Source organism: Vulpes lagopus, chromosome 6, assembly GCF_018345385.1.
Source record: "Vulpes lagopus strain Blue_001 chromosome 6, ASM1834538v1, whole genome shotgun sequence".
In the NCBI taxonomy this organism is placed as follows: domain Eukaryota; kingdom Metazoa; phylum Chordata; class Mammalia; order Carnivora; family Canidae; genus Vulpes; species Vulpes lagopus.
The window spans coordinates 34,292,659-34,315,369 of NC_054829.1; the positions used below are offsets into that span (position 1 = coordinate 34,292,659).

At 55.6% G+C, this 22,711-nt stretch overlaps 2 protein-coding genes across 17 annotated transcripts in view; one reads left to right on the forward strand and one right to left on the reverse strand.

The window, feature by feature from the left end:
* SPTB (spectrin beta, erythrocytic) overlaps positions 1-3,041 on the forward strand; it is a 123,098-nt gene extending 120,057 nt beyond the window's left edge. For both annotated transcript variants that reach the window (XM_041757692.1, XM_041757693.1), the window contains exon 36: positions 45-3,041. In XM_041757692.1, the coding sequence (XP_041613626.1) occupies positions 45-212 (168 nt within the window). In that variant the 3' untranslated portion in view covers positions 213-3,041. The remainder of the gene's footprint in view (positions 1-44) is intronic.
* A 1,617-nt stretch (positions 3,042-4,658) lies between these two features.
* The window catches only part of PLEKHG3 (pleckstrin homology and RhoGEF domain containing G3), an 83,728-nt gene continuing 65,675 nt past the window's right edge, over positions 4,659-22,711 (reverse strand). For 6 of the 15 annotated variants that reach the window (XM_041757699.1, XM_041757700.1, XM_041757694.1 and 3 more), the window contains 18 exons: positions 20,462-20,848; positions 19,295-19,392; positions 18,007-18,076; positions 17,618-17,664; positions 17,354-17,504; positions 17,134-17,265; positions 16,699-16,881; positions 16,229-16,321; positions 15,904-15,990; positions 15,623-15,656; positions 15,196-15,294; positions 12,425-12,514; positions 11,975-12,013; positions 11,503-11,525; positions 10,622-11,005; positions 10,034-10,147; positions 6,940-8,335; positions 4,659-6,009 (listed from right to left, as the gene is read on the reverse strand). In XM_041757699.1, coding sequence (XP_041613633.1) covers positions 5,276-6,009; positions 6,940-8,335; positions 10,034-10,147; positions 10,622-11,005; positions 11,503-11,525; positions 11,975-12,013; positions 12,425-12,514; positions 15,196-15,294; positions 15,623-15,656; positions 15,904-15,990; positions 16,229-16,321; positions 16,699-16,881; positions 17,134-17,265; positions 17,354-17,504; positions 17,618-17,664; positions 18,007-18,076; positions 19,295-19,392; positions 20,462-20,809 — 4,122 coding nt within the window. In that variant the 5' untranslated portion in view covers positions 20,810-20,848 and the 3' untranslated portion in view covers positions 4,659-5,275. The remainder of the gene's footprint in view (positions 6,010-6,939; positions 8,336-10,033; positions 10,148-10,621; positions 11,006-11,502; positions 11,526-11,974; positions 12,014-12,424; positions 12,515-15,195; positions 15,295-15,622; positions 15,657-15,903; positions 15,991-16,228; positions 16,322-16,698; positions 16,882-17,133; positions 17,266-17,353; positions 17,505-17,617; positions 17,665-18,006; positions 18,077-19,294; positions 19,393-20,461; positions 20,849-22,711) is intronic. The other 9 variants (XM_041757701.1, XM_041757703.1, XM_041757702.1 and 6 more) reach the window with 9 other exon arrangements.

Sequence of the window (22,711 nt, forward strand, 5' to 3'; positions counted from 1 at the left end):
GGGGCACCCCCTCCCTTGTGGCCCATGACCCTCTCGGCCTGCAGGAGGAGATGCTGTCCTGGCTGCAGGGCGTGAGCACCGCCATCAACGAATCCCAGAGCATCCGCGTCAAGGCACAGAGCTTGCCCCTGCCCTCCATCACGGGCCCGGACGCCAGCCTCGGCAAGAAAGACAAGGAGAAGAGATTCAGCTTCTTCCCCAAAAAGAAGTAGCCTCTCTGGCGCCCCACCGGCGGGCCGGGAGGGACTGGCGGGCGCGCGGCCTGGGCCTGGGCCTGGTCCCCCCGCGGCCCGCGCCGGCCGCCGCCTGCGCCTGCCTGCTCCGACTGCGATGACGGCCGGCGGCCTGGCCCACTGCGCTGCCCTCCCTGCCTCCGCCCCTGTGCAGCCCCGGCTCCCCGCCAAGGGCCAGGGCCCCTGGGGCGCAAAACGGTTTCCCAGGCACCCGCCCTCCTCAACCACCCTGCTGCCCCCCGCCTCCCCACCCCCCGAGCCCCACAAAAGCTGGAGAAGACGAAGGAGGTTCCTCAGACGCTGCCCACTCCCAAAGCAGGTCTTGCTTGGGGCCACCTCCCACTTGGGGATGGGGGAAGGGGACACTGGAAATGCCTGACCTGCCCCTTAAGGGCATGAGGAAGGAGCTTCAGGTAGGCGCAGAGCTCTAGCTCTAGCCAAGGGGCTGCTGGAACCCCAGCAAGGGGCCTCTTCTCCACTGGGCTTACTCAGAACTGGACTCTCACCTCAGGGGCCACCACATCCCTTCCCCGTCTTCCTCTCACCAAAAAAAAAAAAAAAAGAAAAAGAAATGGTGGGGGGGGCACCTCCCAAGGTTGGTGGGTCCTAAATGCAAGGGCCTCCTACTGCCTCTGGTGCCCTCTGCTACCAGCCCAGGTGGTAAAAGGGAGTAAAAGCTCTCAAGCTGGTCCTCTTAACACAGAGCTGCAGAGCCCTCAAGAGGCCGAGGCGGCCGACAGACCTTGACGCGGCCCACGGTTCTGCCCCTCCATGCTGGGATCCTCCCCGACTCCCGAACCAGCACTATCCAGCTCAGACCCAAGGTCCCTTAGGGATAGTACAGGTCCCCAGAGAGAGAAGACAGGTGCCCAGTACCTGCAGTAAAGCATCCCAAAGCCAAAGGCCCAAGGTGTCTTGGCCACAGCTGGCACCACCTGAGGGTCCTGGCTGGACAGACAGCAAATCTCATGACCTATCACTCTGGGGTGGCAAACAGAACCACATCTGGGTACTACCCATGTGACTGACACAAGCCCCGGCCAACTGGGACAAATGCTGTATGGCACCCCTTGCTCAGCTTCTCCTGAAGGTCCTGGTCTTGCGGAAGTCACCAAAGGTCACCAAACATCTAACACCCCCTTCCTCAAGCACAGCCAAAACGAGCCCTGGACCCTATTTTCCCAGAGACAGCTTTCCCCATGCTGTTTGGATCAGACTTCTGGAGGGAAGAGGGCACTCGTTTCAACAAGTATCTCCCCGACCTCTCTGAAAGCAATACAGCTCCAGCCCAGCATCGTATCTGGGTTTAGGTTCAAAAGAGGGGTCAAATTGGGGGCAGCAGGTGTTTCCTGCTGAAGAGACCATAAACATCCCTGGGGCCTACAGCTGCTATTCCATCACCTTCCTTATGAGGAGCCTTAGACACACTGAGATGATTCCTCTGGAAGGGGGTGAGGTTCAGGTAGCAAATACAGAGGTACGTATGCAGTGTTACTAGGCCTTCCCAGGCAGGAGCCCCTAATTCAGGCACAACTTAGAGATCAATACCTCCCTGTCAAGGGGAAGCTAAGTTCTTCAGTGGAGCTTGACATCCCCAGATCAGATGGTCCCACCTTTGTAGCCAGGGTCTTCATTTGGCCTCTATGCATCTAATCCTACAACCCTCTTTGCTTCTACAGGGAAGCTAGTATATACCATTCACCAGCCTCCTCCTCCATCTGGGGAAACCAAGGCAGGAGGCAGTGAGGTGACTATAATCACCTGGCAAGGAAGGAGGCCTCATGCATCTGAGGGGATGTCCTGCTCCAGGGCAAATAGCACGTTCCTTACTGAAGAGCAGGTAGTGGCAAGAGTCTTCCTCAATTCTTTCCCCAGGCCAGTCTTTAGGGAGACAAGGGACCCCCTCCCCCACCCCTCCATTTGTGCCAAAGTAGCAACTGACGTGAGAAATTTCCAGCAAGTAACTCCATGGTCCAAAGAATGAAAGGGCCCCAAAGGATGAGGTAGGATTTCACCACCCCAGGTCCCCCAGACTGGGCAGTGGCAGCCAGCTGCATGTGACCCACCATCTATTGCCAGTGCCCCACAAATCCCTCTCATATCACACAGGCCCCAAGACAACCCACAGGACTGAAGCTACAGGAGCCCAGCTTTGGGAGATTGTGCCACATGGGACTAAGCTCCTGGTGCCCTGGCAAGGGTTTTCCCCTCCTTACATTTTCTACTTTGCAGTCTCTTAACAGTATTCCCAAACTAGGTCAACACAGCTCCAGTCCACACCAGCATAATAGGCTTCCTCCCCAGGGCAGCTTAGAGGAAGCTCCTTCTGGGCATGGTCAGGTGGTCCTTCTTCCCTCTCTCCATCCCCTTCATCCCCTGGCCTCAACTGATTGGCTGAGGGGGGGGTGTGGAGGGTCTTTAGGCTTCCCCTCCAGCCCCCACAACTAGCACCCATAACAGGAAGCTTGTGGAAGGCTCAGTGTCCCCACCACATCACTTCTCTCTCCTGCCTATCGGAGGGCTACCAGGGGGTCCCCAAGGTTGGTCCTGGATCTCTCTCCCCTCCCTCTAGTGGGAGGGGGCAAGGATCCAGAGGACCATATGGCTTGGTCCCTTGGACAAGCAAGCTCAGGGAGGACATAAGGGAGGAGGCAGCTACACAAGACTGCACCCCTGTTGGGCACAGACCACACAATCTGGCGCCGACCCTGGGGCCAGCTGGGCCTTGTCCTCCACCTGCTCAAATGTGCTTCCACCAACCAGAGAAAACCCATTTACTAGTTTTTCTAATAAATCAATAATGCTCCATCTTTCTCTCAGTTACTTATTTGACTAGTTTTGTTTCCCTTTGAATTGGACCACAGAGAGGTAGCTGAGTGTGCAAAAGGGTGGTGGTGGGGGACCACCATGGAGACAGAGGGAGAGCCAGAGTCTCTGGCTTGTCCCTGGGGACCTGGGGAGTCTTATGCCCATACGCAGCTGCTGTGCCTTGCCTGAGACCTTGCAAGAAGCTCGCTCATTCATGCATTCGACCATCTTGAGGGTCTGCTGCAAGCCCGTCCCCACAGAGCTCTGGACAGAGATCTTGGCCGTCACTGGACATCAGAATCACTAGAAGTGCCACACCCGAGATTCATCTCCAGGGGGGTGATTTCTTTTGGTCTACGTGGATGAAACTGGCATCACCATTTTTCAAAAGGCTCCACTGATGACGCTCATTGGTAGTGAGAACCAGTGAGCTAGTTCAAGGTTCCAAGTCAAATCTAGATGGCTAAGGATCACCTGGGGAAAGTGTTCACTACAACTGAAAAGGCTGAGTCAGGGAGTTCGAGAAGCAGTACATTATCCATTTTCTTCAATTCACAGATGAATTGGGTGACATGGCTAGACTCTCACTCCAGTAGCTTTATGGCTACTGAGAGCATCATACCCCAAGCCTGGTAGGAGCTAACTATCCTCATCAACAGTGGAGGTGGCCACAGAACATTCAGGGTAGAAGGTAGGCTACCTCTGCCCTGCCTGCTTCTGCCTAGGAGAGGCCTCCCCTGGCCTCCACTCTTCTCTTGACATCTTTAGGGACTCTGCACAACCGCCTTCAGGTTGAGTCTCTCCTCCAAGATCAGAAGCTCACACAGCCCTGATCCAGCAGACCTGTGGGAACACTTGCCTGTAGGAAAAAAAGGACCAACAAGGCTGGTCCACCACAGAGAAAGGGCAGAAAGCCCAATTAGAATAGGCAGGTGGGACACTTGGGTGGCTCAACAGTTGAGTATCTTCCTTTGGCTCAGGGCGTGATCCCGGCATCTTGGCAGCAAGTCCTACATCGGGTTCCCCACAGGGAGCCTGCTTCTCCCTGCCTTTCTCTGTGTGTCTCTCATGAATAAACAAAATCTAAAAAAAAAAAAAAAAAAAAAAGGAATAGGCAGGCATCCCAGCCCTTTTGAGGAAAGACACATTGAGAATAGAAAGAAAAAATTCATTTGCTCTCCTCACACCATGTTGCAAGCCATCTTAAGATATGTCTAGGCTCTAAGTTTAGAATCCTGGCCTCCTACGATGTCTCCTGAGAAGTAGAGAGAGAGAAAACACAGAAGATGTTGGAAATTTCTGAATGTCCCATTCATTTTCCTCACCTGTTTTAGTCCAACTTTGGTCCTTGAGGAAGAGAGCTCAAGGCTGGCACAGTGCCTGCCCCTGCCAACAGGACACCAGGCAAGGGTGGACAGAGAATAAGTTCCCTCCTGCACATCCCACGGCCCCCACCTCCCCTGCAAGCACCCTAGTGCCTTAGGCTTCATGAGCACGGACGATGGAGGAGAAAATGTGGATGCAGCCACCACCACCCCCAGCCCGTCTCCCAAAGACACCCCGACCTCGGTCAGCTCTCCCCATCCCAGCAAGGCCCAGTGAGGAGCCACACATGGGTGGTTGGTCTGCAGCGGTTATTGCACCATTGGCAAATAATGAAATGTATATACATTAGCGACAACCACAGAGTCAGCAAGACAATCTACAAAAGTACCTGAACCAAGTCCATTACATTCTTCACGGGAGAGGAATCAACAACGGAAGAACACACACTCAGGAACACGTGTGCACACAAATACACCACAGAATGGAAAGCAATAAATTATGGGTCTTGTTCCTGCCTGGATCCTAAGAAAAGGCACAATTAAAGAGCAAAGCCTCCCCAGGCCACCTTCCCCCATCTCCTCAGCCTGGCAGTGGTCAGCCCAGCACTGGAGGCCTGAGCATGGCTTGCTCTCACCAGGAAGAGGAGAGCTTAAATATCTGGCTTCTTACCAGAGAAGAACTATATATGAGGGAAGTGCCCACACTGGCCTTGGTGGGAAGAAGGGCCTGCAGAAGTCGCCATGAGCCCAGGGAAGCGCCAGGGCATCCCAGCAGGTGAAGACACTTGCTGAGTACCCCAGAGCATCCTCTCAGGGGCTCACGTGGGCAGGGTGAGCGCAGGCTTGTGGGCAAGCACTCCAAGGTTCCTCAGAGTTCCCCTGCCACACGGCTCCTCCCAAGACTCAGAGTCATCCTATGGAGTTCAAGGCCTGGAACTTCTCCCTCAAGTTTCTCACTCTGCCCTGCTGGCCTGGGTCCGCTGGGTCCCTGGGACCCTCTTCCTTTGGCCAATACTCCGGGCTCCTGGAAACTCCAGTCTCCTGGAAATCCAGGCCCTGTCTCATTGTGGCTGCTGGTGAGCTTGGTCCCTGCCCACTGCACTCCTCCAGCCCCGCAGCGGGGCAGGGCAGGGGCCCCTTCTCCATGACGATCACCCGCTGGTTGTTCTCCAGGGTGAGGTCTGCTGTGACATACAGGGCTTCCTCTTCAACCGGCCTGCTTTGGGGCAGCATCCCGGGCAGCTGGGGCTGGGCGGCCTCTGGGCCCGCCTGGCCCCTCCTGGCGCCCACACTGCAGCAGCGGCCCACCCTGCCCGCCGGAGGGGGCTCCACCATGTTCTCGGGCACCGAGCGGCTCCGGTTGACGGGCGGGCCGCGGGGCCGGCTGCCCTCAGCCTGGAAGGCCTCGTCGTGGGAGGCGTACTTGGAGCAGAGCTCTCGGACATCGGGCCAGCTGAAGGTCTCAGTGTCAAAGGGGCTGAGGGGGCTCCGAGAGGAGGGCCGGGGCCCCGGTGAGCTGGCCTTCGGGCTGGCAGCAGTGGGGCTGAAGGGGAAAAGCCGAGGCGAGCCGGGCTTGGGCGGGCTGTGCTCCTGGGCCGCCGTCTGCTCGTGGCTGAGGAGGGACAGCACCGGCTTTCTCCTACCTGTGAGGAGAGAGCGAGCGGACTGAATCCCTGAGCAGGAGCGGGGAGGGCAAGTGAGGACGCTGCACTGCCTTGGGCTCACGTTCCAGGACGGCTGCTTGCGGGGCTTTGGTTGGGAAGGGAGAAAGCACATTCACCTTCCACAGCCCCTTTTGTTAAAGGGCGATGACGGGAGGTGCCTCGAAGGGCTCAGTTGGTTAAGCATCTGCCTTTGGCCCGGGTCATGATCCTGCGGCCCTGGGATAGAGCCCCGCGTCAGGCTCCCTGCTCAGTGGAGAGACTGCTTCTCCCTCTGCCTCTACCCCTCCCCCTGCTTGTGCTCGCTCTCTCTCTGTCAGGTAATAAATATAATCTTTAGAAGGAGAGGGCGGGGATCCCTGGGTGGCTCAGCGGTTTAGCACCTGCCTTCAGCCCAGGGCGTGATCCTGGAGTCCGGGGATCGAGTCCCACATTGGGCTCCCTGCGTGGAGCCTGCTTCTCCTCTGCCTGTGTCTCTGCTTCTCTCTCTGTGTGTCTCTCATGAATAAATAAACTCTTTAAAAAAATTTTTTTTTAATAAAAAAATTAAAAAAATAAAAAGGGCAATGGGAAGAATGAAGAAAAGGCAGTGAACAAGGAGTCAGGAGTCAAAGGAAAAGACGAGAGCCTCTACTCTTCTGGTAGAGAGGGTCTATAGCCACATTCTTCCCAAGCCTCTGCTCTAGAGGAAGGGCTCAGGGGGGACAGGTATGGGGCTCAACCAAAGCCACACGCTTGGCCTTGGGCATCAGGCCAACCACCAGGGCTCATGCCACATGTGTGTGGAGGCCGGCCCTCTCCTTGGTCATGGTTCTACATGGGTCTCTTTGCCCCAGGGGCCAACGTGTTCCTAAGAGGCTCTTCCACCCCAGATTTGCGGGAAGGGCCCACTTCCCATCCCCGTCGTCATACCTGTGCCGCCCGAGGGTGCTCCAGCCTCCTCCTGCAGGCAGGGAACGGTGGGAGCCACCTTTCCCCACTGTAGGGGCGGCCTGGCCGTCACAGATTTGCTTTTGATCCGGAGGCTGTACTGGCGGGCCAGCTGGTAGACCTTATTCTTGACTCGCTCACTCACGTGGCCATCCATGACATGGGAGAGCTGTACGATGCGGGGGTGCAGCGGGGCCACCAGCTCCCCCTGGACCCCACTGCTCAGCTCCTTGACCAGCTCCTTCAGCTCCCGGGCCAGGTGGGCCGGGCTGGGCCGCTCCGTCGGGGAGGCACTCTCAGGGGAAGCAGTGGCTGACTCCTCAGTGATGGCCCCCAGCTCGTGCTCCTCCAGGATGAAGAGCGGCTCGTGTAGGTCGAAGCCATTGGCCTGGCCTTGGCCAGTCCCCTTCCTAGAGCTCTCCCCAGCAGACTCCATCCCCTCCCAGATCTTTACAATTTCTGAAGACGGCCGGAACTCAGCATCTGTGATAGGAGCTGGCTCCCCAGCACTCGCCTGGCTGGGTCCTGGGAGGTCAAACAGAGCCCATGAAGGCGGCCGGGAGCCCACTGGCCTCTTGTGCCCCAGCGGAGCCATGGGCTCCGGGTCTGGCCTGGGAAGGCTGTTGAATCTGGAAACAGAGTTTCTCACCAGCCCTTTGGGAATGTAGGAGAGGCTCTCCCGGCGTCGGATGCTAAAGCCCGCATCGTGGTGCTCCGCGTTTTCATAGTAGCTCTTGATTTTGTCCAACAATAGCCGGTCTCGGGTGGAGAGTGTCGATTCCTTCTTCTTGCAGGAAGACCTGTCGGGCTCTGCTAGACAGCCTGGGCTTGGGGGCTCTGTCCCGTTGACGGGAGGGCCACTTTCCATGGCCACGCCCACAGTGGCATCCACCTCTGGGGGCAGCTGCGAGCCAAGGGAATCCGTGGTGCTACCGTGCCAGGCTGGGCCTTTCTCGCTGCCCTCTAGGCTGAGCACACTGCTGCTCCGGCTTATCAGCCTCGGGCTCCCAAAGCCACTGGCCTTGCCGTCCTCTAGCGCCAGGCTGCTCCGCCGGGATAAGCTGCTGACGAACCGCTCTGCAATGATGCTGGCCTGGTCCAGCACAGAGGGTGGCAGGAGGCTCTCGGTCTCCTGTGCAGCCCTCACATCCTCCTCCTCCTCCTCACTGCTCAAAGCCTTAAGATCCTCGGTGCTCTCTACCACCACAAAGTCCCCCATGTCACCTGGGGGGGCCAACCCCAGCAGGTCCTGGTGGGCATCAAGCTGTGTTTCCAGGACTTCTGGAGACTCTGTGTCTGAGGGCACCTCCTCGATGCTGGGACCTTCCATGGCAGCAAATACTTCCTGCTCCATCTCGGGGTCAGGAACTGGCTCAACCTGGGATAACAGAACTCCTGTGAGCCAAAGCCCTGCCTCATGAGACCCAAGTATGAGGAGACAGCATGACCTGCTCAAAGCCTAGTGGGAGGTCATGAAGTTTAGGACCAAAGGCAATCAGAATGTGCACAACTCAGAGTGGGGAAACAGGTCCTGAGGGAGAGGAATGTGGTGATGCCCCTCAGTCGTCACGCAGCTAGGAATATTCTAGGAACACAGATCGGTACAGTGGTGGCACCTTTCAGTGACATCCTGCCTAGGAGCCCCAGGGACAAGGTGGGAGATACAACACAGGGTATGCCTGACGGGGAGGCAACTTCCTACAGCCCTACAGGCCACACAGGCATTGTTCTGGTTTCAAACCCAACTTCCCCAAGCAGCCGGGACCTCCTGTTGTGGAGGAGGGTGCAGGAGGCAATAGGACCACATGCTAGAGTCCTGTCAGACTTGGTGAAGACAGGGATTTGGCTCCTACCAGCCAGCCTCTAGCCCTATGCACAACTCTGCACATGCCCAGCAGACAGGTAAGGAAGGAAGCAAATTAAAGAACCTCCCCCTGGCCAACTTGAAGGTCATCCAAACCATGAAACCAGCCAGTACAGGCAGCTTTCCAGAGGGAGCTTTAGGAAGAAGAGCAAACAGGCAGCCCGGGTGGCTCAGCGGTTTAGCGCCGCCTTCAGCCCAGGGCCTGATCCTGGAGTCCTGGAATCGAGTCCCACATCAGGATCCTGCATGGAGCCTGCTTCTCCCTCTGCCTCTCTCTCTCTCACTCTGTGTGTCTCTCATGAATAAATAAAATCAATCTTAAAAAAAAAAAAACTCACTAAAAAAAAAAAATACACACCAGACTACAAAAACTCCATATAATGTATAAAATGTCATTAATAGCTCTTTCTATTGATTACGTGCTACATAATAGCTGGTGTTAAATAATTTGTTAACGTGGTTGCTAGAAAATGTAAAGTTATCCGTGTAGCTTGCTTCCTATGATGACTGGATAGCACCACTCCAGACTCCCACCCAATGTCACCGAGGTTCCTCAGGCCTGCGCTGGTGGTTGAGGCCCACCCTGGAGTCTAGGCCTCATATGCTTTTTCTTGTAACTTTGGGAAAACAAAGGTTATAGGTTCTGCAAAACACACAGACCACATGAGGTGGCAGGAAGTGGAGTGTGGGCTTGAGTCACAGTCTCTGGTCTGACCTCAGCTCTGCCCCTCAGAAGCTGCCCAATGCCAGGCACATCACTCACCTCCTCTGAACCTCTTTCTACCTGAGCTATTGCAGGGAATAGAAGAAAGGAATAAGACATTGGACCTGTAGGAAGTGCCCAGCAGATGTCAGTACCCAGGCAGGTACGGGCGTAATTTCAATGTCTGGCAGGCTGGTGGGGACAGGACCGTATGCTCTATACAATGAAGCCTGGCTGACGGGTCCTAAAATCTGGCCACTTCTGCTAATATAGCCCTTGACAAGAGACCGCATCTTGTCAAAAAGGAGCTTCTTTTTCTAACTCATAGAAAGGGGTTGCCTGTTCCCCCCACCATACACCCAGAGGCTAGACAAGCTTCCCAAAGGGCCGAGAATCTGGGAAGGGTGGCGGAGGATGGGGGCGGAATTCTTAGTCCCATGGGCCCAACAGGAGAGTCCCTGCCTGAAAGCCCCACCCGCTCTGGCCCCTTCTGCCCACCGGCCACTCACCTCTGGCAGGGAAGAGGTGGACTCGAAGCTCATGCGCTTCTCGGCACTAGTCGGAGACCGGCCGCTGGACCTTCTGCGGCTCTTGGGGCCTTCTGACTCCTTGCGCCCCTTCTCCTACAACGAGTGGAGGGGCCATGGTCAGCTCCTCAGATAACTGCAAGCTCATCCCTTCCACAGCCCAACATAGGCAAACCTTCTGAGCCCCAGGGGGGCCGGGCTGTACTGAGAGCCAGCCTGAGACCTGATACTGAACTGCCAGGTCTGGGGATGCAGAAACCCCAGCCAGGTGTGCAGCCTCAGGACAGCCCATCCTGCTTTCCCCTTCCACCCCTGCTGGCTTCTCCCCTTTCCCCACCGCCCCCACCCCATTAGTCATGCTCACTGGGCAGTATACTAGCTCATGCCCCTTATTGGAACAGCACATGCCAAGGGCTCACCAGGGCGTGACAGCGGGCAAGGGGTTAGGTGCTGATGGCAGGAGTGAGGGAACAGGACAGGGGGGTGGGGGGCAGGGGAGAGAACTCCCAGATGGGCATGCACTCGCCAGGGAACATGCAAGGAGGAGGGGAGATCAAAGAGACACCTCACCATAGCGCCCCGGGAGAAAAGTAAAGCGTTGGCCCGATAGTGCCAGCAGTGGAGGGCGGCCAGCAGGGAGCTGGCAAAGTCGGCTACCTGCTCCGCCACTGCCAGGCTCTCCTCCTCCTCCTCCTCCTCCTCCTCCGAGCCTGGGGGCTCCAGTCTGGCCCCCTTCTCGCTGCCTTCAGGCCCTGCCAAGTCCTCCAGAGACACCTGAAAGGCCTTCTCCTCCTCCTCCTCCTCCTCCACCACCACCTCCTCCTCCTCCTCCTCCTCCTCCTCTTCCTCCTCCTCCTCCTGTTCCTCCTGGGCAGCCCCTTCGGTCTCTGGCTGCACGCCCTGAGCACAAGGAGGCTGCCCAAAGTCCAGGAGAGCGCCGGCACTGCCTGCATGCTGTTCAGAGCATAAGACCCCCTCGTGACCAGCCTCTCTGCAAGCCCCCTCCTCCTGCCAGTGGCTGGGGGTAGGGAGGCTCTACACAGAGAAAGCCACACTGAAACACCCAACCCCTGATCTCCACCAGGGCCCAGGGAGGATGGGGTGGGGGCTCTCAAGGTGGGAAGCTGGGACCTGGGAAGGCTGGGGCTGGAGCCTGGTCAGAAGCTCAAGACCCAGAGAGGCCTGCCTGCCCTAGACAGAGAAAATGGAGAAGATCCAGGCTAGGCCATCACCAGGGTACCATTCTAGGAAAAGGGTACAGGAGGCTCCCCAGGGGAAGGACCATGGCTTATTCATCTCTGTGACTTTTGTGACAGAGCCTAGCACAGAGTAGGTGCCTAATAGGTATTTGTCAAATGCATGAATGAATGCACAATGAGAGCCAAAGCCAGGCGTTGACCTGGCTGTCCCACCCCCTTGTCAAGCCAGTCCTCTCTACCCACTGGCCTTACCTTCATTCCTGCTGCTCTGGCTGCTATCACCATGGCCAGGTCCCAGCACACAGGCAAAGGGGGTTTGAGGGGAAAAGAGATCGGTAAGCAGGAGAAAGAGCCTCTTTACAGAGACCACGAGGCACCTGGGTAATAAGGCTTCACTGGGGCCCCTTATTCCCAGAACCCTCGCCCAGTCTCCTGGGCTTTCCAAGGGATGACTGATAGAGCAGAGGCCCTTGAGGCCACAGAGCAGCACAGGTTGATGTGTGTCACTCACGGCAGCTGTTATCCAAGGACAGGGCACAAGGAGTGTGTGGGAGGGAGAGCTCAAGCCCCATTGCCAGACAGCCAAGGGGTGAGGCCCACCTCCAGAGAGGAAGAGAGGAAGAGTTCCCTCCAAACTGTTCTCAACACCCAGAAGGTTACCTCTGTCACCTCCCTGCCCCTACTCTAGAGCTGGCCAGGAATGGCAGGCCATGCTCACACTCACCTTTCTCACTGAGTTGCCTGAGCAGGTGTCTGGTTGGCTCTGAGAAAGAAAGTGAATGAACAGTCAGTGCAGGCCTGGAAACAGCTGTGTCTGGCCCTGGTTCCATGCTCACAGTGCCACTGCCACCACCAGCTCAAAGTCCACTCCAGCAAAAAAAAAAAAAAAAAGTCCACTCCAGCTTGGACCCCCTCAGTCTTAGGGCCTGAGGAAGGCTGCCCTCACACCTACCCCACAGGGAGGCAGGGCCCGGGCCACCCCCATCTAGCACCAGGGACCTCCAGGAACAGCTCTGCCCACAATCCCTGCATTGGTGCACCTCGCACCACACCTCCGGAGATCCTCAGGTCTACACCTCAAGCCCCTCCCTCCCTGCAATAAGCACATCAGCGCATTGGCTACACCCATGCCAAGCCCCCTTGCAGCACCCCAGCTGGGAAGCAGAGGTCGCACCCGACTTCCTACGGCCCTTAAGGCCTGACTCCGTGAAGCCTCGCTGCCTGCTGGGGAGTGTTGCCCGGAGGAACAGGGGCTGACCAGGCTCTGGGAACAAGATACAAAACACATCCATAAGGCTGATGGTGTCATCATCCTGGAGCCCAGCCTTTCTGGGAACAGACCTGAGATAGGCAGGTAGGGATAAGAGGACCATTGTCCACGGACTTCTCCACAGAATCTTGACCTTCACCCACAATGTTCTTGCCCAACTGGTGGTAACTGGGAAGCCCACGATTAACTTGGACGCAAGAAGAAAATCTCCTGAGGTCTCTTAGTTGTTCCCGAGCAGGGGAGCATACCAAAGGAGTTTCTCCTACTGAGATGCGTGTGCACATATAATCTGCACATCATAAGTACGCTGTGAATCCAATTATTTTTAAAGTGAGAAATACAAAATGCCCTAGTCTTTCATCTTAAAACTAAAATCAAGAGGGGCACCTGGGGGGCTCAGTCAGTTAAACATCTGCCTTCGGCTTGGGTCATGATCCCAGGGTTCTGGGATTGAGCCCTGCGTTGGGCTCCCTGTTCACCAGGGAGCCTACCTCTCTCTCTCCCCCTGCGGCTCCTCCTGTCTGTGCTCTCTCTCCCCCTCCAATAAATAAATAAAATCCTTAAAAAATAAAACAAAAAACCTGTAGTCAAGAATATTTAACAAGTGGCAGGTAGTGACAGCAGCACCTTACTTATCCAGAACATACCTCTCTGTGCGTCTCAGCTCCCTGGAAGGAGGCCCACAGGCAGCATAGGTGACTCCAAGCCATCACTGTGGCACTTGCTTGTGGCCTCTATCTCCCTCTCAGCAACTTGCTGGCCCTTTATTTTTTTTACTTTTTTTTTTTTTTTAAGTAATCTTTACACCCAACGTGAAGCTTGAATTCATGACCCCAAGGTCAAGAGTCACAAGTTCAACCAAGTGAGCCAGCTAGGGTGCCTGCCTGTCTTTACCCACACTTCTCAGAAGTTCAATCAACTGATTTCAAACAACAGAAGCAGGGAGAAGAGCCGCTACAGGCAAGGACACTATGACAGAGGAGAACCAACCCTTCGGGGTAAAGGTAGACAGGACACCTCAGGTGGCAACCCACAGCCCTGAGCAGTTCACACGCCAAAGGGATGCTGTTACACTGACGTGAGAAAAGGAAAAGTCTAACGGCGGTCAGCATCCTCTTCCTTAAGAGTTAAGAGGCTCACGAGGACGAAGCAGGTTTTAAAAGAGGTTTGTTTCATAATGGTTAAAACAAAAGTATGAAAACAAGCAAATGGAACACCATTCTGTCAGGGTTCACAGGCTAACATCTCAGTCCTGTGGAAACTGAGCTCTGAAACGACTCACTGTCTGAGGGCTACAACAGCTACGGTTTGGATGCTGACATTATGACAGGCAGTGCTGCTGTCAGCACCATCGCTTCCATTGCCAGAAGCTTCCAATTCACAGCAATTGGCAGGTTAAAGGGGGAATGCTAAGAGGATAGGAAGAGTGTTACAGAAGAAAGGAAAACAGAGGCCCAGAAACTTATAAAGTAATACCCCCAATTTGGGGTTTTTAACATAGGGTGTCATAAAACTTTTGCAACCATCACAAATTTGCCTCGGGTTCAAGATCCACTGGGAGTAATACCAAACAAAACAAAATACGAAAGCTTTCCAGAGACCTCTTGGCTCCATCTTTCCAGAAGACCAAAGCCTACATGTCAATCACCACAGTTGTTCAGGGGAAAGGCTGTTGTCATAGCCAAAGCGCAGTGCACCATGGAGATCCGTGCCCGGATAATGCCCCCAGTCACTCCCGAATCTTCTCTCTAGGGGTCTCTGAGACACTTCTCACTCCCATTCTCTTCTCATCTATGTTTGGCAGATACCCAGTTGAAGCTAAATCTGTACCTGGGCCTCGGACTAAAGAGCAGAGTACAAACAGATGAACAGGCATAGAAACACCCTTATTACCCCCAGCGCTAAGAATAAAAGCAAGGTTTTCTCTTTTTCAACAGACGATTCATTCCAATATCCAAGTATACTGTAGCAAGCCCAGTCATGGAAGAAAACCTAGCAGAGGAGGGCAGCCCCAGTGGCGCAGTGGTTTAGCGCCGCCTGCAGCCCAGGGCGTGATTCTGGAGACCCAGGATCGAGTCCCACATCAGGCTCCCTGCATGGGGCCTGCTTCTCCCTCTGCCTGTGTCTCTGCCTCTCTCTCTCTCTCTCTCTCTCTCTCTCTCTCTCTCTGAATGAATAAATAAATAAATCTTTAAAAAAAAAAAAAGAAAACCTAGCAGAGGAAAATGGAACTTTTTCTTGAGACCCAAAGTAAATATTTCCTGTCTGGATTTGGTGCCACTTGAGGTCTAACTCGTTTTCCCTAAGTCCTGCCTCTGCTCTGCTCTAGAACTGGGCTGGGCATCACCCATGATGTCTGAGCATCACTCCTGGCTGAGTCCCAGGATTCTGAGTGGCAAAGGTGCGAGGTTTTGGTCACAGTAAAGCTAAGGAGCACCAAGCCCTAGTGACAAGCATTCTCAGGGCCCTGGAGAAGGTGGTCTGCCAAAACCCTGGTGGGCAAGAAGGGCCCGAAAGTGCCAAGCACTGGGAGGGCACCTGGTGACCCTCCCCCTGCCCCTTCCCAGCATGTCTGGAGAGGTGAGATCCATCCCCAAATGCTGCTGCAGACAGTCTCCCTCCTCGGTCAAGAGCCCAATGAGGAAGCCTTTCTACTCACACAGCCCTTCCCTTACCAGACTGCCGGCGCCCCTGGCGCACGTGGGTGGACACTTCGTCCTGGGAGGACCAAGCTTTCTTCAGGCGCTCCGGGCTGCAGCGGTACCGACTGGGATCTGCACACAAGGTTGACAATCAGCCTGGGCCTGGACTCTGACCATATCTGACCACATCTCTGCTTCCTGCCCCAGCATCAGGGGCCAGAAGGCTCCAGAAGCTCCCTCCTCTTCCATCTTCCATCCAAAAATGTTAGGCACTGGGAATCCCACCTGCCAGCAGGACCAAGCCCCTGATCTTGCAATAGACTTCGAACCCATGGCAGGTAGAGCATCCCCATTCTCCCTGCTCCTTGGAATATAAATATCAGCAGAGCTTCCCCAAGATGCAACATGACCTAGAGATGTGCCCAATTAGGGACAAAGCAGGCAGAAAGGGTACACTTACAGTAGGAGTCCATTTCCAAGATGGCTTCCTTGGCCTGGAAGGAAAGGAAATGCACCCAGTAACTACCTTTCTACGTACGTGGCTCCCTTAGCCCACCAACTTGCTCTTGCTGCACTGGGACACCCCACAGTCTGTGCCAAAGCCCATGGCATCTGCTGAACTGACGCCCGCTGTCAAGCGAAGCCAATGTCCAAGGGCACTGGTGGGACCCTGGAGCTGGCTGAAGAACACCCTTTCCTTGCACCCCATCAAGGGGTAGGTGGGGCACCCCAGGAACTCACCTTCTGGGGGATGGTGGTGTGGTGGTTCTCCAGGATAAGCCTCTTGATGTGGTGAGTCCAGCTCCGTTTCTCCTCCGCTGTTTTGGCCTGGAAGGACCCAAGGGAGAAGGAGCCAGGGTTATTATCACAAGGCTAAAGCCATCTGCTGTGGGCCATGCTTCCATCATGGGGGGGCAGAGGCAAAAAGATGGCCTGTCCTGGGACCTCTGAGAGGTGACCACAATGATCCCTGCCTTCCAGAGGGAGACCGTGAGGCTGAGTACAGCTAAGCGAGCTGAAGGAGGTAAGTCCATCCCCAGCCCAAGCACCTGGACCCAACACTCACCTGGATGTTGTACTGCTGCTTGCTGTGCTTGTAGTGGGTGACAGTGAAGCACAGAGAGTCTCTGGTGCTTTCAATCAGCATCAGGGAGGAGCACTAGGGCAGAAGAAGAGTGTAGTCAAGCATGGGAAGGGGCAGGGTGGGGGGTGGCTGACCTAGAGCCCAGTCCCTTGAGACCAACTAGGGAGGCAGGAAGAGTAACTCAGAAGGATGGAGCTGCAACCTCACCAACCTGGGGGCCCATGAAGAGGTCAAGAATTGGAGCTTGGGGCACCTGGCTGGCTCAGATGTTACAGCCTAAGACTCTTAATCTCAGAGTTTTAAGTTTGAGCCCCACATTGGGTGGAAAGATTACTTAAAAATAAAATCTTAAAAAGGGGGATGGGGAGAAGGGAATGGAGCCTGGCACACTGCAAGGCGGGGGAGAGGGCAAGGGGGCAAAGAGGCAGAGGACATGACAGCAGCCTGGTTACCGGGATGTGGCCCTTGTAGACAAAGTGATCGCCTCGCTTCTTGGTGATGAGTAGCGCTTTGTCAAATAGAAAGAAGGTCCTCTCGTTGCGTACACGGTGCACTCGGAACGTGCCCTCTAGGACGAGTTCTCCATAGATGGTCAGGTCTGGCCCTTTCCAGTTAATGAGCAGCGACTGAATCTCCTACAACAGAGAAGCCCCAACACCCAGAGTCAGGCTACTCATGACCCTCTGGAGACTCCATGGAAGCCCAGAAACTCCTACAGACATAGCCACCACCTGCATCCACCAGACACATACTGCCACAGAGAAGCCGCCCACAGGGAAACCAGCTCTCAGCTCACCCCAGCAGGGCAGCCACGTGCCCTCTTCCAAGCACGGCCCCAGCCTGCCCACCATCCCTGCCTGTCCCTCCAACGACCAGCCCCGGTGCACCTGGAGCCGGACTGCATGCTCATGCCTCCTCTTCATGTCATTGATGTACCAGGCCACACAGGTCATGGTGTCAATGGCATCTTCCACCACCTCGAAGCCGTCCTCTTCTTCATCAAAATGTTTGGCAATTTCCTGTGTGGGAGACAGGCACTTAGGCAGCCCAGACTCAGCCCTGCCCTGCCCCCAGCCCCCCACACCCCCAGGAAGACAGCTGGGTTACCTGGAGCAGCAGGTGGTACTTGAGGATGCGCTGGACAGGCTTTAGCAAGTAGGAGCCCAAGGGCAGAGAGTGCTGTAGTAGCTCCTGCCGGTCCCGAAAGAACTTGGCCTGTTGTTTGTCCCGCATGCACTCAGTCAGGGCGGCCACTGAGCTGGGAGGCAGGGAGAAGGAGCCATTCACCACCTGGGAAGGCCTAGATGGGGATGTGGGGTGCTCCAGGCCCACAAAATAATTCTATCTCCCCTCTCCACCCCAATTACTCACTTAGGGTAGTTGTTGCAATACTGGGTGTAGATATCAAACTCTTGACTCTAGGAGGAGACCAAACAAAGATGGTGATTTCCGGGAGACTCCCATTTGACTATAAACCTGCCTATACCAAAGACATTGCCCTGACCCCCATAGCTCACTCTACCCTCCTCTCCCTGAACACCTACAGATCCATCTTAGTACCCATCTGTCCGGGATATCCCATCCATCTAGCAGCCCCTGGCTCTATCCCAGAAGGCCCTTCCCATTTAAGGCAGGGCACCTGGCACTTCCCCTGGACAGAAGCCTCCAGGACTCCCTCATCCTCTTAAGCTGGGCACGCCTGTGCCTCTGTGGCTCCAGCAAGGCGGGACAAGAGACAAGGACCCAGCAGCCCTACTTACCCTTTCCACGAAGCAGCTGGCCACAGCCACGGGGTCACTGTTGCAGCTGTCCAGGTCTCGGAGTAGCTGGCTGGGGGAGGGGAGAGTGGTCATCAGACCCCACCAGGCAGTGCACAGCCTCCACAGCTACCAACACGCCCCCTCCCCAGCCTCCTGGTACTCAGATACACAGCCTGCCCCCGTGTCATGCCAGAGTCGGGGCTTCCATCTTCAGAGTGAGTTCCACCCAGACCAGCAACCACAGAAAGTAATCAACACTGTCACAAAGAGGGGGAGCAAAGGACACCCACATGCTCAGCAAGCAAGAGAGAGAGAGGGGACACCAGTACCCACCTCGGGAGGGGAGACAGCTCCTCTGCAGGCAGAAGGAGTCAAACACACAAAGGCAGAGATTAAAGGGGGAAGATGAAGAGGAGGGGGGGACTCCCTAAGGAACCAAAAGCCTCCACTTCACAAGATTACAGGAAAGGGAGAGAAACAGGGTGAGTCCCAGTATACCCTTTGAACCTGATGGGGCCCTATGGGAAACCCTACAAACAGTGTTACCCGGACCCCTCCTCCTGTGCACCTCTTTTCCCAACCCCACCACCACCCAGCCCAAGTCACCCTGTGTCTGCCCTCCTGGACTTCTGCAGCGTTCACAGCACAAAGTCCCTCTGGCCTGTGTTACAGGACCCACAGTAAGGATCCTCCTGTCCTAGTGATGCTGTCCCCTCAAACACTGCTCTTCCTAATCAGTGTCCCTTCCCTGGGGACTCTGGGGGCCCAGGCAGCACATGCCAGCTCCCTGAGGAGCCCTTCTGCCCTCACCAGGCCTTGCTCAGCCTGCCGCATCACATTTTGCCTAGCCTGATCATTCTCTTAGTAGGTCAGATCACCTCCAGAGAGACCTGACTTCCCATGGGGTCGGTGGGAAGGTGACGAAGAAATTAAGAGAGGTGCAAGTAGGGGATGAAGATAGGAGAGACAAAGGGCCACAAAGGTACAGAGGGACGAGCATCATGGGCCAGTTCCCTGAGGGGGTCTTGGCCCAAGCTGGACCCAACATGCAGATGGCCTCAAATGATCTAGCACGTCTACCCTAGAGCACCTGGTGCCACATCCCCTCTCTCCTGCAGGGAGCTAACTACATCTGTACAGGGATGGGCCACCATTACCCACCCTCTGCAATCAGGCCCTGGGCCCACGTGTCACAGCCCAGGAGACTAGGGACATCCAGGGCTCCCCACCCAGGCTCTGAGATGGGTCTCACAGGCTGAACATGGTGTGTGTTAGGCCTGCTCCATACCTGTTCAGTGCATAGATGTTTTCTATGTTCCCAAAGAGGGCGCTGACTTGTTCTGGCTTCAGCAGCCCAGGCGTGTCGATGATCTTCAAGAGGTAGTCCTGTGTGGAGGGAGGCATCAGGACCCAGCCCCTCTTGGCCCCACTCCCTCCAGCCACATCTCTTCCTATACTGCATTGACAGCTGCGATGGGACTTCACAGACATCGCCTACTGTGTTGGGCTGGATAGCTGCCCCCTCAAAGTCAGTATCTGCTCAGAACCTCAGAAGGTGACCTGTTTTGGAAATAGGGTCTTTGCAGACGTAATCAGTCAAGGATCCCAGGACAATAGCATACTGGATCTAGGGTGGACCCTAAGTCCCATGACTGGTGGCCTTATAAGAGAAAAGGACACAGAGTGACACAGAGAAGGCAGCCATGGAAAGATGGAGGCCGGGGTCAGGATAGTACATGTACAGGCCAAGGACACCGAGAATTGCAGCAACCACCTCCCAGAAGAAGCTGGAAGAGACGCATGGATTGCATTCTCCCTCAGACCTTCCAGAAGGAGCCAATTCTACCAATATCTTGATTTCTGACTTCAGGCTTCCTAAATCAACACAGAAGAAATTTCTGCCTTTTAGCCACCAGCTCGTTATAATTTGTTACAGCAGCCCCAGGAAACAAACAAGTCTGTCTCTGCGGCGAGCAGAGGGCTTCCTCAGTGGCAGCCATCCAGCCACCTCCCCGAGTGTCCTGCAGGGTGAAGCATTTCACACTGGCCCTGCAAGGGGGTGCGTCTTCATCTCCCAGAGGAGGAACCTAAGGCTCAAGGACTCAGGCAGGCGCCTGAGATCTGCGGCCAGGAAACAACCGAGCAGGGATCTGGGCACTGACGGGCAACATCCAGGCCATTTCCTCACCGTGTTCAGCATCTGCGGGCACAGCAGTCCCCGGCCTCCCCACCAACCGTGCCTACTCCCCAAGGGTCTGCGGCCCCAGCTACTGATCTGACCCAGAGCATGAGCGGTCTGGGGCTCCCCGCCGCCCCCTGGAAGCAGTGTTCTGACACAAACTGTCAGGGAGGACGCTCCTTCCAGGGGTGGAGGGGAGTTTACGAGAGCAGGGCCACCCGGAGCCAGAGGCCGGCCCACGGCGACCTGAGCCCGCGCGTGGCTGGCAGGCCTCACCTCCACGATGCTGCGCAGGTCCTGCACGTACATCCGCTCCGTCTCCACGATCTCCCGCACCACGCGGCCCAGGTAGCTGAGCTTGAGCGCTGGGGCTGCAGGGGCCCGGCTGCTGAACGGGGACAGCGGCCCCCTCACGCTCAGCCAGCCGCTGGGGCCACTGTCGCCGTTGGCGGGATGCCGGCCACGCGGGGAACCTGCCCCATTCTCGGCCGAGGCCTCGGGGCCGCTGGGCTCCTCCATGGCACCGCGGCTGTCACGGGAGGAACCCGACGAGGATGTGGTCGACGTAAGGCTCACCGGCCGCTCCTGGCTGCCGTCCTGGCGGAGGGAGGCAGAGACGGGCATCCTGGCATCGCTGCCTGGCGAGGGCACTCCAGGGAGATTCTGCGCAGGACAGACCAAGAATTAAATCTCAGAATCGTCACAGAAACAGAAAGTAAAAGGGAGGCTGCCGAGGGATGAGGGAATGAGGAGTCAGTATTTAATGGGCACAGAGTTTCCACTCTGCAAGATATAACAAGTCCTGGGGATGGTTGGTGGTGACAGATGAGCAACAACGTGAAGGTACTCAATGCCTCTGATCCATCATACACTTAGAAATGGTTAAAATGAGGGCGCCTGGGGGCTCAGTTGGTGGTCTGCCTTCCGCTCAGATCATGATCCTAGAGTCCCTGCTCAGTGGGGAGTCAGCTTCTCTCTGTGCCCCTCACCCCACTCATGCTCGCTCTCTTGCTCTCTCAAATAAAATCTTTAAAAAATGTAAAATTTTTTTAAAAAAAGGTTAAAATGGAGATTTTACGCTTGTGTATTTCACCATAATTTTAAAAACGGTAACTCTGAATGTCGAGAAGGTCCCTTCCCTCAGACTCCACAAGCAAGCACAAGGAAGCCCAACATCCCTTCCTAACTCCAACAGCGCCAGCTTTCCCAGGAGGAAAGGCTGATCACATCCAAGGGACAATAAAGTGCTCAGAAACCTAAGCCCCAAGAAAACAGAGAGGACATCTCCACCAGAGCAGCAGGCAAGTGTCTTCCAACGGAACCCCAAGCCCAGCCCTGCCACTCCAGCAAGGAACCCAGCCTCTCAGAACCTCCCCCAGGGCTGTGTCCTTGAGGATGCAGCGACCCCCTGCACGGACAGGTCTGAGTGTCATGCCTGGCACAGGGCAAGTGCTCCATAAACCATCAAAACAGTGATGATAATAGCAATTGTCAAAAAAACCTTCCCAAATGCCCACTTGTCGGGGCCTGTGCTGGGGTCACCAGCAAGCACAGGTGAGGATCTTGCTCTTACAATCTAAGACAACACACATGCCAAGAAGGTAAGATTACATCTCTGGGGGTACCAGCAGCGGAACCATGAACCATGAATGTGAAACTTTCTGGATACTGACAGGAGAGGCAGAGGAGATAGTACAACGGCTCCCCAACCCCCAGCACCTGGTACAGGCCCGGACTCACATCAGCTCCCAGCACACAGGAAATGCCGCAGGGCTGAGCCACCCATGAGTCTCCCTACACTACCTTTAGCACAGCTAGGTCAGGCAGCCCAGCAGACAGGAAACTACTCCCAGGTAAAGCAAACACAGCCTCAGGTGGACTTTATTCCCAGAGCAGGTGGTGCTGTTCACAGGTAGGCCCACCTGAAAAACCTGGGGCAGTAACTGCCTCGGAGAGGCTACGGCCTCTGGGAAGGACAGGGACACTCCACCCCAAACCCAGAAGGCCACAGCTCACCAACAACCACTTTCCAAAATGTGCATCTCATTGCTGTTTGTACAGGAACAAAGTTCTAGAGTATCACTCTCACTTTCACTGACCCAGAGCCTTCCACCCCTAGTTCTAGGGCTCAGAAATCAGCAGAGCACAGGCTAGAACTCCAAGGAGGATCTAGTAGGTACCATCGCTCTGGCAGCCTTGAGTTTCCCCCCTGCTTTTTTATGCTTCTGCCCCAACCGGGAACATGTGCCTCTGGCTGTGCCAGCACCCCTGGACTCTGGCTTTTGCAAATGTTCTCTCTGCCTGGACATTATTTCTTACCTGTCTACCCCAAGCCATATCATCCCCCAGCCGGTGTCACTTATACCCAATCCTCAATTTTCAGATTAAAATCTAGCCCTCTTCTAGAAACCTCCCCAGAAAACAAACCTGGATGCTCCCTTCCACATACTCTTACAGGACCAGGATTATCCCCCCCCACCCCCTGTGCGATTGTGACTAGTTGAAGATCTGCTTCCCTAAACTGTA